Below are 12226 nucleotides of genomic sequence, written 5' to 3' on the forward strand. Positions count from 1 at the left end.
ATAGGGCTTAATTGGGAGTCATTTGGTGCACAGCCTTCTTGCTGTCCTTCTTCACAAGGGTGAAGTGTACGTGCTGGGGCCAGATTTTGGGCCTTAACCTCAGTCCTTCCACCTGTAAAATAGGGATAATATTTACCCAACCTTTTTAAGCTCTTTGAGGTCCTCAGACAAAAGTTACTATGCATGTATGTTCATTAAAATTCAAGAGCAACTACTGTATAAATGTCTATAATGGCTTTTGATCTAGCTACCTATTTATAGAAAACCAGCACTTAATACTATCCAATTGTGCAACTATATATGCCAGATTTTCACATAAGGAGACATTTAGTGTTGGTATATGATAGAGATATCCTGTAATTATCTGTGCTATATTTGCTGCTTGTCTGCTTTGGAATTTTAATGAGTAGGAATGCCATTCATGGACATTTTTAGAAATGCAGAGAGCATAATAGGACTTTAGGACCCAATCTTGTATTCCTTGTACGCTCCAAACTCCTACATTAACAGCTTTAGGTGAGCCAGACATGAAAAATCAGGCCCTTATTTGTGCCATTCCTACACCCCATATGCCAGACACAGTTCAATGATACAATCAGAGAGACAAATAATAGCAGAGGAGAGAGTAAGAAATATGGAAAGGAGAAAATACATGATTTCAGTTGAAATATGAAATAAGATGGAAAGTCAGTGACATGGAAAGATGGAGACAGTTTGTTTGAGAGTCTCAGTGATGTAAAGTAAAAAACTCTTATGTGTGTTGAGGGACAGAGAGGAGGCCTGAGCTAGATGAGAAGAGCAAGAAAGGCAGGGAAATAGAACGAGTCTAGGAAATATAAAGCAGGTAAGTAGTTCCTGAAGATACTGCACACGGATATGCAAGTTTGAGGATCAGTTCTTTGCTCCTTGACTAACTGGGGCATGCTCAGCCTTTGGGTGCAGGAAGAGACTTGTGTCAATCGGCAACAATTCCCCAGGTTGGTTTCAGGAATGGAGTTGACAATCAAAAAACAAAAAAGCCCAACAACCAAGCCCTGCCTGATGAGTTGCAATTTCATCCCCTGGGGTCCCCTGTGGTAGAGTAGACAGAATTTGATAGTATTGATTATCAAGGAAATTCTTTATTGAATCTGCTGGACACAGAGAAGACCATTTCATTCTTCCTGGCTTTCTAGCAACCAGGCTGACTAGTGTCACCACAGAAGGTCCTGGCCTAGACAGACATGATGGAAGTGCTGACTACAACCCTCAAGAAGGAACTATATGCTTCTGTTCTTGCTGGGAGGGAGGACTGTCACAGCAACATGGCCTTCAGGTTGGTAGTGAAGACAGAAGAGTCAGGGATGAGGGGGCAGCTCAGGGAATCAAAAAAGCCTCAGTAGATGCCAGAAGAAAAAAAAACATCCTAAAATGAAATTTATGGCATGTAGCGAGCAGGGTGATTGCAAAGTGCCTGCAGCTCTGTCAGGGAGGCAGTGGGACCAAGAGCTGGGCTTTCACACCTTTTCCAGGGACAAGCCCTTTGTTTCCACACAGAGGCCTCATGCCTGTCCGCATGAGCTGCCGTGCAGTAGGCACCGACCCTGTCATTATCACATACCTTCCACTTGCACCCATTCAGATGGCAAGGCACGTGCAGCACCTGCCTTTCAGGACACATCCCTAGTTCCTTAGGCAGAGGAAGTTTGGGTGCTGTTGACAGGTTTCAGAGTAGCAGCCGTGTTAGTCTGTATCCGCAAAAAGAAAAGGAGGACTTGCGGCACCTTAGAGACTAACAAATTGGTATCCGCAAGTTAAAATGTGCTTCCTAGGTGGCAGGAAACTGCACGTTGGGCATGGGCAGCGGGTATAATAGGCCAGGAGAGGCTAAACCTCCCCTGGTGCAGCCTCTGCTGACCTGCCACCAGATGCTGGCCTGTGGTGAACCCGCCTGCACTTCACCTCTTCCTGTCCCTGCTCTGCCCTTCCCCAAGGTCCCCACTGTCTGCCACTTCCTGGTGAGTCCCTCCTCTCCTCCACTCCACCCCTCCCTTACCAAAATTCCCCTCCCCCATGAGGCTTCCCCTGCCCCACATCCCTCCTCTCCTCCACGCCCCTCCCCTGTGAGACCCCTGTCTGCTGCATCGCTCCTAACCACCATCCCTTTGCTTGGGGATAGAGTGGGCTTTGGGGGGAGGGGGGAAAGGGAGTGCAGTGAGGCGGAGTGGGGAGGAAGGAGGCGCCGGGGGGGAGCCTGGGGGTGCAGTAGCCAGGTGTGGGGGTGAGAGGCTAGGCCTGGGGGCAGAGTGCATAGGCCCTGGAGTTGCAGTGAAGGGGGGGGGTGGATGAGGAGGCCCAGTGGATGGCAGCCTTGGAGATAAGCGGGTGCACGGCCCCAGCAGACAGAGTGCGGCTGCAGGGAGGGGTGGGATGGGGTGGGGGTGTCACAGCTGTCTGCTCTCGACTCCCCGGGTGCGCCCCCCCCTTGTCCGGCCCCTCCCTTCCCCACAAAGGGGGCAGGGCAGCAGGTGCTCCCTCTGGCTGTAGGTGAGGGGGTCCCTCCAAATCTCTCCGTTTAGATGGAAAATGGGAGGGGGGGAAGCCTCCCGCAGGCGGAACAAGGGATGGGGCGGAGCTTTCAGGTCAGGGGGCGGGGCCACAGCGGAGTGGGCGGCTCGAATATAGCAAAACGAGACTCGGATGAGGCGGGGCGATTGTGAAGACAGAGGCAGGGGGCGGGGCGACGAGAGCCGCTGGCTTCGTCGTCATGGCGCCTTGCCAGTCGAAGGCGGAGCCAGGGGGAATGTGGGGCGGGGCCCCGCGTGGCTCAGGGCGGCCCCATCTCCACTTCCTGAGGCGGTGAGTACGGGGCGCTCCTCGCGCTGCGGCGCCCAGGCGGGCCCGAGCGAGCCGCCCACTCAGCGGGGCCGGATCTCCGCCCTCGGCTCCGTCCCGTCCAGACCGTGACGTGTCAGCGCGGCTGGGCCTCGCTGGGGGGCGCTCCCGCGGGCGCCGGGAGACCCTCTCGCGTGGTGGGGGTCCGAGCCTGTGCCGGGCTGACCCAGGCCCGGCTTCAGGCTGCATCACGGATCACGTGTCTCTTTCAGCGTTTCCTGTGGGCGGGTTTACATTGTCACCAGGGCGGGGTCAGGCGGGAATTCTTTCACGGCAGTGGCCGTTGGGATTCGAAAAGGGGAAAGCTTTAAAACACAAACCGTCACCGTTGCTTGGCGCGCGTACGCAGTAAATAGCCTTCCCTCAGACGCTGCTACGTCCCCACGCAGCAGTGTTCTTACCTTGCTTCTCTAAATGGGGGGGTTAATCAATGGAAGTATGTTTTTGGTTGGTTCACACGTGTATGACGAAATCAACATTTACTAATGGAAAAACCAACTCCTCCCAAGCCTAGTAGTGTGTTACTCAGGTGGCCCTGTCATAGTATCTATTTATAAGTGTATCTCCTAAGGATTCCTAAAATGCCTACAAAAGTAGTTTTCACTCTTGATATTCACCTCTTCTTGTCATCTGTTGAGACTAGGCCACTTCCACCTTAATTGAATTGGCCTTGTTAGCACTGACCCCCCCACTGGTAAGGCAACTCCCATCTTTTCATGTGCTCTCTGTGTGTGTGTGTGTGTATATATATATATAAAACGTATGTATGTATATGTATATCTGTGTGTGTGTGTAAATATAAATTGCTTACTGTATTTTTCACTCCATGCTTCTGATGAAGTGGGTTTTAGCCCACGAAAGCGTATGCCCAAATAAATTTGTTCGTCTTTAAGGTGCCACAAGGACGCCTTGGTGTTTTTGCTGATACAGACTAACATGGCTAGCACTCTGAAACCTAGTGTCTAGGTGCTAAACTGCTTTAATATTAACAATGAAGCTTGATGGGACAGGCTCCTCCCTTGTGCAAAATAAACTTCCTTTATAATGTTGCAGATTAAGTTCTTAGTAGTTTTGAAGTCTTTGCTCATTCTTGCACTTTGACTAGCACAACTGCAGAATTTTTTTTTTTTTTTAAGGTTCACATCAAATGGACCTGCAGTTATGCACCGTGTTTATTAGGATAGCTTGCAGAAGAGTAACACATAGAGGAAGTGATAGTTGCCTCCTTGACTGAAGTGTAAAAAGTCAGTAGTCTATGAAGTATATGGGATCTTTTGCTGTCTTTTTGAATGAACAGTGAAGAGCCTGGGCTTCCGTACCAGTTCTGATAACACCCAAATTATTGATATACAAAGCATATTGCAGCAGCATACCTTAATTGTTCAGTAAGGTTTTTCCTTGTGGAGAGCTGGTTTAGTGGCAATTAACTTCTCTGAGGGAGGTTGTGTGTCTGTCAGTTGACATTGCATCAGCTTTGTTTTCTGCAGGATAGTACATGCACCTAAAAAGCATGATAGGTGCATTTTATAAATTCAAAACTAGATAACAAAAAGTATTTCTCCTCCTGACAGTAAAGGATACAAATATTCAAAATAAAGAGCAAAATCCACATAACCTTATTGTTACGAGTTTTTACATCTTCCGAATACAATCATTTTAATCTTGTCTTTAAGAAAAAGAGACCACGAGGAATATCTTTCCTGCACTTTCAGTTGCAAAGTTTAATATCTTTTTGTGCAGTTTAAAACAGTGTTGTAACAAGTGCATAATAGAAGACAGGGTAGTAATTCTGAGACTTGGCAAACAAGAAATAGGATATTTCTGTTCAGCTAAAGTGAATTCATAACTCAGGAATTGCTTTAGTTCTTATATTTTTAAGATCTCTACAATAATGTTTCTTTTGTTTCAAGGTGAATAAACAAAAGAGAAATGAATGCTATCTGCAGCCTAAAGATAGCTGGTAGGAACTGCATTTTATTTCGCTTAACTTCTTTGGCCAGTCATCAAGCAAAGTGCAATAATCTTTATAGGTCTTCAGTTGAAGCTTTGAATGGACATCGCCAGATTCAAAGAAGTCACATAGTGGATAAATGTAAGCGACTAGATATAAGTAGCAACACCAGCTATTGTTTTATGATTGGAAGCTCTAACTTCTACAGAAAATTTATTAATAAAAGCCAAAGATGTTTTTTGAATGCCAAGAATATAGAAATGTGCACAAACGTATTCAGTAGCTGTAGAAGTCCTTGTTTCCTAACCTCTCAGCCGTTAGTGGAAGAACTTGCATTATTTCGAAGTCTTGCTCCAGTTCAGTCCCCAAATCGCGTTCCTGCTTGGGATGTTCAGATCATCAGGCTTTTTCACACATCATCATCATTTCAGGCTGCTCCAGTGCCTCTATTGTGGATTATTCTTAAACCGGCTCAGAAGCTATTTGCTATCATTCTTGGAAGGTAAAATACTATTTTATTTTCTCTTAGAGTAAGACCCTATCCTTCAAAGACTTATGTATGTGTTTACTGTTATGCACAGTGAGTAATCTCATTAATGTTAATGGGACTACTCAGTGTGTGTAAAGTTGAACATTTGTGTAAAGCTTTGCAGGATTTGGAGTTAGGGTTGAATTTTTTTTTTTTTTAAATTTTGTTTTTATCACAACTTTCAAACCACAATAGAGTCCATACACTAATCAGACTAAAATGGTTATAAACTGGGAGGACCTCTCTCCTGTGGTTTTGTTTTAGAAAATGCACCAGTTTCAGACCATAACAATCAATCGCTATTTATTCAGGTCCTAACAAAATAAACACTTATTTTTGCTGAGCACCCTCAATGAAAATCAAGGCCATAATGGCCAGTGATATGTTTGGCAAAGCCAAAATATCGTGGCATCTATCTACTGAAAGAGTAGACATCATGTTTGCCAGAGATGTGGTCCGAGGCAAAAGCAGAAGCCAAAAACTTGGGCGTACCTCACCTGTCCTCTTCTCCACAACAAGCAGGAGAGTAGCTACTGCTGCTGACACAATTCTGACCTGTTGACTTCAGGCTGGAGATAAAGTGGGTTGCTCATTCTCCCTGGCTGCAGCCTAAGCTGAATGTACAAATATACCACGTGGTTTAAGTTGGATTCTGACTGTGCAGCTCCTGCATAGAAATAGAAATTCATTCTCTCTCATATGCGCAGTGAGATTCAATATGTGCATCCTTTTGTATGCACTTATTTTTGATCAGCCCTTGCTGATTGTGTCTTGCAAATCCATGGAAGGAGTACCAGGGTGAAAAATCCTTCCTTCAGATGTTCTTAAACAAAAAAATCCCAACATGCTTTTTTTTAACCAGATCAAAAAGATACAGTTAGAATAGTTCCTATTAAAAAAAGGAAGAATCTACCTTGTGAGGCATTCCTGTTCCTTGAAGGAAATATTGCACTGAACTGACAGAATACATACTATTTAATGATTCTCGACTCTTTCATCCAAGGATATCCTAGCACTTTACAAATGTTAATGTATACAGCCTCTCCTCACTTGTGTGAGGCACTGTACTCACTTTACAATGTACAATGTTTGTGTCTTGCAGGAGCATCAGAAAATGGTGGAAGGCACTGCCTCCTAACAAACGGGAACTTTTTAAAGAAAGTGCAAGAAAAAACAAATGGAAGATAGTTGTGGGTCTGTGTAGCTTTGTGGTTTTATTTATTATGTTTTATTTTACTCACTTGGAGGAGACACCAATCACTGGGCGTGCTCGACTGTTGGTATTTGGGAAGGAACATTTTAGGGAATTGTCCCAGATGGAGTATGATATGGTGAGTTTGAAAGAAAAGAAGCCCTCCCCATTTCACACACACACAAACCATGTTCCTGTTCATTGATGTGTCTCACAACCCTGGTCGGGCTCCCCCTTCTGGCCACTCACTAGCCTTCTGTTTGCGTACTGACATATTGGACCCATCTGCTCTTAAACTTCCCTTTGTCTGGGTAGGCTCCAGCACGGTCTCTTTCTTTGGCTACACAGGCATGTTTCCTGGGCACAGACTTGATCTGTTATCTTTTGGCTGTCCTAAGCCCCCACATCAGTGCAGATTCCCCCAAGCCACCCCACTAGTTTAAACACACACTTTCCCAAAGCTTCAACCTTGTGGGCACTTTGATTTATAGTTTACTTCTCCAGGATCACATGATAATTAAAACATATAAAACAGTCTTTACAATGATTTCTAACATTATTACTCGTTATGTTAGATAGCACACCAGAGAGAAAAATCTAAGTAAAAATAAAATACCTATGTGCTGTTCCCTGCCTAAGTTTCCTAACCACTCTTGAGCCTTTTTTGGGGATTTGATCAGAGTACTCTCGGGCAGGGGTTCTCAGTCTTCTTTTTTCTGAAGCCCCCTACCCCCAACATGCTATAAAAACTCCACCACCTACCTGTATCACAACAACTCTTTTTCTGCATATAAAAGCCAGGGCCGGTATTAGGGGGTAGCAAGCTGGGGAATTGTCCAGGGCCCCATGCCCCAGGGGCCCCTGTGGAGCTATATTGATCAGGCTTTGGCTTCAGCCCCAGATGGTAGGGCTCAAGGCCCTGAGCTTCAGACCCATGCAGCGGGGCTTTGGCTTTCTGCCCTGGGCCCTAGCGAGTCTAATACTGGCCAGCTTGGTGGCCCTCTGAAACCTGCTTGGGATCTCCCAGGGGGCCCCGGACCCCTGGTTAAGAACCACGGCTCTAGGGCATGCATGATCCTACTTCTGCACAAAGCTTCTCTGAATTGTCTGTGAGGCAGCGTCAGTGTCCTGCAGCCAGCTTCCTTCTGCTCTCTCCCCACATTGGTCAGTGATTTTTGTACTAATATAGCCTAATTAATATCCAAGCATTTGGTGTAAATGGAAATACTACTTGGCAGCATATATAAATGTTCAATTTTATTACATCTGATACAAAATAATTAGCATAGAATTGTGAAAAACTGAGCTCTACTGCTTTCCTTGGATGATTGACTTGGTATATAAGAGTATATGAGAACTGGATTATTAATATATTGTTTGGAACAAAACTTTTACTGTGGTACGCTGATACAGCATGTAAGTGTAACAGCTAGCCTCCAGACTGCATTCTTTATTCTGTATAGACCTCAACAAATTGTCTCTTTCAGTGGATGGAACAGTTTAAAAATGAGATGTTATCTGAGACAGACCCTCGCTATCAGGTAGTGAAAAAAGTTATTGGTCATCTATCTGAAAGCAACCAGGACATCCCGCAGGTCTCGGAGTTCAAGTGGGTTATCCATGTGGTGGAAGAACCAGGCATAAATGCTTTTGTGCTTCCAGTAAGTAAAATCCAAAAGCAAAGGTAAGCAATATTGAAGAATGCAACTTGTTTACACAGTTCCTATGCTATATTATGATGTGTTTTTTCTTTTTGCTCACAGAATGGACAAGTATTTGTTTTCACTGGTTTGCTAAATGCGGTGTCAGATATTCACCAGCTCTCTTTCATTTTGGGCCATGAAATAGCTCATGCTGTATTGGGACATGCAGTAAGTACCTCTTTTTAAAAAAATAAACAGAAAAACCCCAAGTTAATATATAAACCAAAGTCTCAGGCTGCTTCCTCAAACTGAAGAAAGAATTTGGTTTAAAGGTTGACTGTCCTGATCCTGCACATATAACTGTGCCAATTTAATCAATGTTCGCACTAGACCTGCTAGTGAATGTTGGCAGGATCAGTCCCTAAGAGAGGCTTCCATTCCATTACGAAATAGCAGTTAGGCTTTGACCCTGAGATATGCAGGCTTTGGGAATTGCAGTTGCTCACCACTTTACAAAATTGGGCCCTTTGTCCTTCTAAACATGTTGAATCCATAGATGTATTTAAAATGTCTTCTGAATTACATGATACTTGCAATTCAGTAGCAAAGCCCTAAAATTCCATAGTTAGTTTTTAGGATTGTTGGATGAGTCTTCATGGGACCTAAAGTCTGACTCCGTTTGCAGATAACTGAGTGTGCTTGCAAATGTGAACATGTACCACCTTGCATATATCCCAAGCCCTAATGTGTTCATGGATGAACTGGTAGTTTATCACCAGTTTTCATGCACAAAATGGGTATAATAATCTTTCACATTTTGCAGGTCCAGCTTTGAAAAAACAGGTTGGGAATAAAATCTTGGCCCAAGTTGTTGTAGATGAGTATATGTTATCCACACTGCTGATTGTCGAAACAGAAAAATCATGTCATTATAAGGTGTAGCTGCATCTGTACCCACAATCATTCCTTTCTTTTAATGCAACGTCTGCAGTCTTTTATATCTGTACTTTCCCATCCAGTCTCAAAACCCATAAACTTTCAACATAAAACTCCCCATAATTTTCCAGGGTTATTCTAGAGCTAGGTAGATAGCTCTCAAAAGCATTTGCAAACAAACCAGCTGATTTGTTTCACTGGCACCTGCAAACATTTTGGTGAACAAGAAGATTCATGCCAGAAGTGCTTGTTGTTATTTGAACAGTTAAAAATATTCATGGCTAATTTTGTGTAAGAAAAAAGGGAACTTATCCTCTTGTTGTTATAAAGCCTCAGTCATCCAATCAGAACCCGAGTTACCATGTGACTTAGGTAACCAGTTTCCTGGAGTGAATACCCAAATCTCGCACAAACTGTTCACTAAGCAAAGAAAAGAATTGTGACCCACGCAACAGATTTGCATATGATCATATACAGAAAAGGGCTAAATTCATCTGAAAAATAGTCATGACTAGGAGTTTTAATAGTTCTAATTCATTTAGTGGAAAGTTGCTATACAACTGTGATTAGTGCATTTGGGGAACAAATGTAACAAGGGATAGCAGTATTCCCTTGGGGCTATTACTTGGGAGGGAGAAGTTATGTTGAGTTACCCGTTTTTGATAGCATTGCACCTATGAAAAGGAGAACAGAGACATGAGAGCTGCAGTTTTTGAGAGAGAGAAACAATAGCTCTAACTATTGGAATAGCTTTACATTGTAACAGAATTGAATTTAAAGATTAACTTTGGCAAGACTGATGGAATTTGGGAGGAAGGTGGTCTTAGCGGTTAGGGCTCTAGCCTGCATCTTGGTAGAATTGAAGTCAAGTCCCTTCTCTGCTACAGATTCCTTGTGTGAACTTGGGCAGGTCACTTAGTTGCTCTGTGTCTCAGCCCTCATTTGTAAAACAGGGATATCACTTCCCTACCTCACAGAGGTATTGTGTGGATAAATATGTTAGATTGAGAAGTGCTCATATTACAATGATCAAGGACTGTAAGCTGGTGGACCACTCGCTGGCCAGTACGTCAAGTAAAGCTTCCGACAGCAGAAGAATTTCAATCCATTTTTTCAGGGATGTGTTTGTCGCCAAAATAGTCCAACACAAATCAAAACAGTAAAGCCAAGTCTGGATGCCTGACTTCTTCTAAAGCCCCATCCACATAAGGATCCTGTCCCTGCCCACACACTTTCTATCTTCAACTAGGCTGGTAGGGAGAACCTGTTTCTAGTCTTTTTTTTCCCTGTCACTGGGTCTCCTGCAGACGCCTATGTGCTTTCTGTTGCTTGTTGGTCTTTTATTTGAGGACCAGGTTGTCTGCAGGCTATCACCTGATACCTGGCTTAAAACCTCTCACCTAGGAGACAGCGAATTATTCGCAGTTGGGGCCAAGTCCTCTTTTCTTAAAGGGTTATCCCATTCTGTGATGGCATATATGTACCTAAGATAGAAAAGAACTATCTTTCTCAAATTCAGAAATAATGCATGCAAGCAAGATCCAAGGGTAAATTATTGAAAACTTCACTGTTTTTGTTTTTAGGCAGAGAAAGCCAGTCTGGTACATTTCTTGGATTTCCTGTCGCTTATCTTGCTCACTATGATTTGGGCAGTCTGTCCTCGAGATAGTTTGGCAGTTGTAGGCCAGTGGATCCAGACTAAGTTGCAGGAGGTAAGGTGGAGGCAGTGGTATTGTTGTACTTGCTTCATTTATTTAATACCTGGTTCTGTATGCTACGCACTGTGACACTTTTTCTATAAGTGCAGCTGAATATACTTTCTGCTATTATTCGGGTAAGTTGTCATTTCTTAGTCATTTGGAAAACATTCCATTTGTAGTACTGGAGTATGACTGTGCCACCCAACTCTGTGTGTAAGAGGGGAGAGCTAAGAGTTATAACTGTATAATAAGGATTTGGGTTTTTTTGAGGGAGCTGTATAAATTTTATAAATTTCTAATATTTCTGCTTCATCTGATGCTGTATTGTGACTTGACCCTTGTAATATTTCAAATATTTAGTAAAGAATTTACTGTTTTTAGCTTGGGAAGAGCCCAATTCCAAATTGCGTAGCAGAGGGTCAGCCTACAGAACTAATCTACAGCATATTAGCACTTGTGAATTAGAACCTCTGGGATGTTCAATGTCCCATTTAATCTTAGTTTGCTTTTTCAAAATAATTGACATTTGAGGTACTATTTTTCTGCATTTGACAGCTGTTTTCTTTAGTTTGTCAGAAAGAATTATGTGAAATGACTGTGTTTATGGATGTTTGTTTTTGGTGGGAAACAGGCTTCTAATTTAACAAAATTCAGGATCTAAATCCAGTTTTAAAGCCAATAGCGCACTATAAAGAACCCAGTGAAATGTATGTAGTCCCTCCAACATAAATACCAATAAAATAAAACTTGGAGTTTGTGTGCTGCCACATTCTTCCTGATAACTAATTCATTGTGTGCGTCTGCCAGTTATTCAGCTACTTCTTATGTAAGTTTTTGGGGGAATTTTGCATATGTCATAACATTTTTATCAGCCTTGGAATAAAGACTCTTATATTGCCTGTGATTCTTTTCCTGTTACCCAGTGGTTCTTCAAAACAAATATAACCAGTCTGTGCTGTAATATCTACCCATCAGTCTGGGAGCTATAGGCTTTGAACATAAATTATTATAACAGAGGCTGGATGTTTGTAGAAGCATCTTAAAAGCCAGCACTGAATGCCAGCAAATGATCTAAAGACCAAAGTTTGAGGAAATGTTGAGTTATTGTGACTGGACTCTGACAAAAGCCCATTGTTTGGTCTCTGAGACCTAGCTCCCTGTCAACCTCTCAAACTTGTTTCTTGCTCTTAAGGCCTTTCTCACGTTTTGGGGTATCATGACATGCGCCTTGTGGGATTGAATTGTGTCTTCGACCAAGAACGTATATTAGATTTATTCTCCGACCCCTACATCAGTAGTTTTCTGTCCTGACCTTCTCTGTCCAGGGCCAATTTTTTATGCTTGCACTACAAAAGTGTTCTTGTCCTTCAGTGGTTGGGATCTCTTACCCTAGCAATAACT

At 43.3% G+C, this 12226-nt stretch overlaps 1 protein-coding gene across 3 annotated transcripts in view; it reads left to right on the forward strand.

Moving 5' to 3' along the window:
• The first annotated feature begins 2753 nt into the window (after positions 1–2753).
• Positions 2754–12226, forward strand: part of OMA1 (OMA1 zinc metallopeptidase) — a 30644-nt gene continuing 21171 nt past the window's right edge. Inside the window, exons 1-6 of one of the 3 annotated variants that reach the window (XM_073357546.1) lie at positions 2754–2838; positions 4785–5327; positions 6457–6685; positions 8034–8207; positions 8310–8417; positions 10709–10837. In XM_073357546.1, the coding sequence (XP_073213647.1) occupies positions 4804–5327; positions 6457–6685; positions 8034–8207; positions 8310–8417; positions 10709–10837 (1164 nt within the window). In that variant the 5' untranslated portion in view covers positions 2754–2838; positions 4785–4803. The other 2 variants (XM_073357545.1, XM_073357547.1) reach the window with 2 other exon arrangements.

The sequence above is a fragment of the Lepidochelys kempii genome, chromosome 8 (genome assembly GCF_965140265.1).
Source record: "Lepidochelys kempii isolate rLepKem1 chromosome 8, rLepKem1.hap2, whole genome shotgun sequence".
NCBI lineage: Eukaryota > Metazoa > Chordata > Testudines > Cheloniidae > Lepidochelys > Lepidochelys kempii.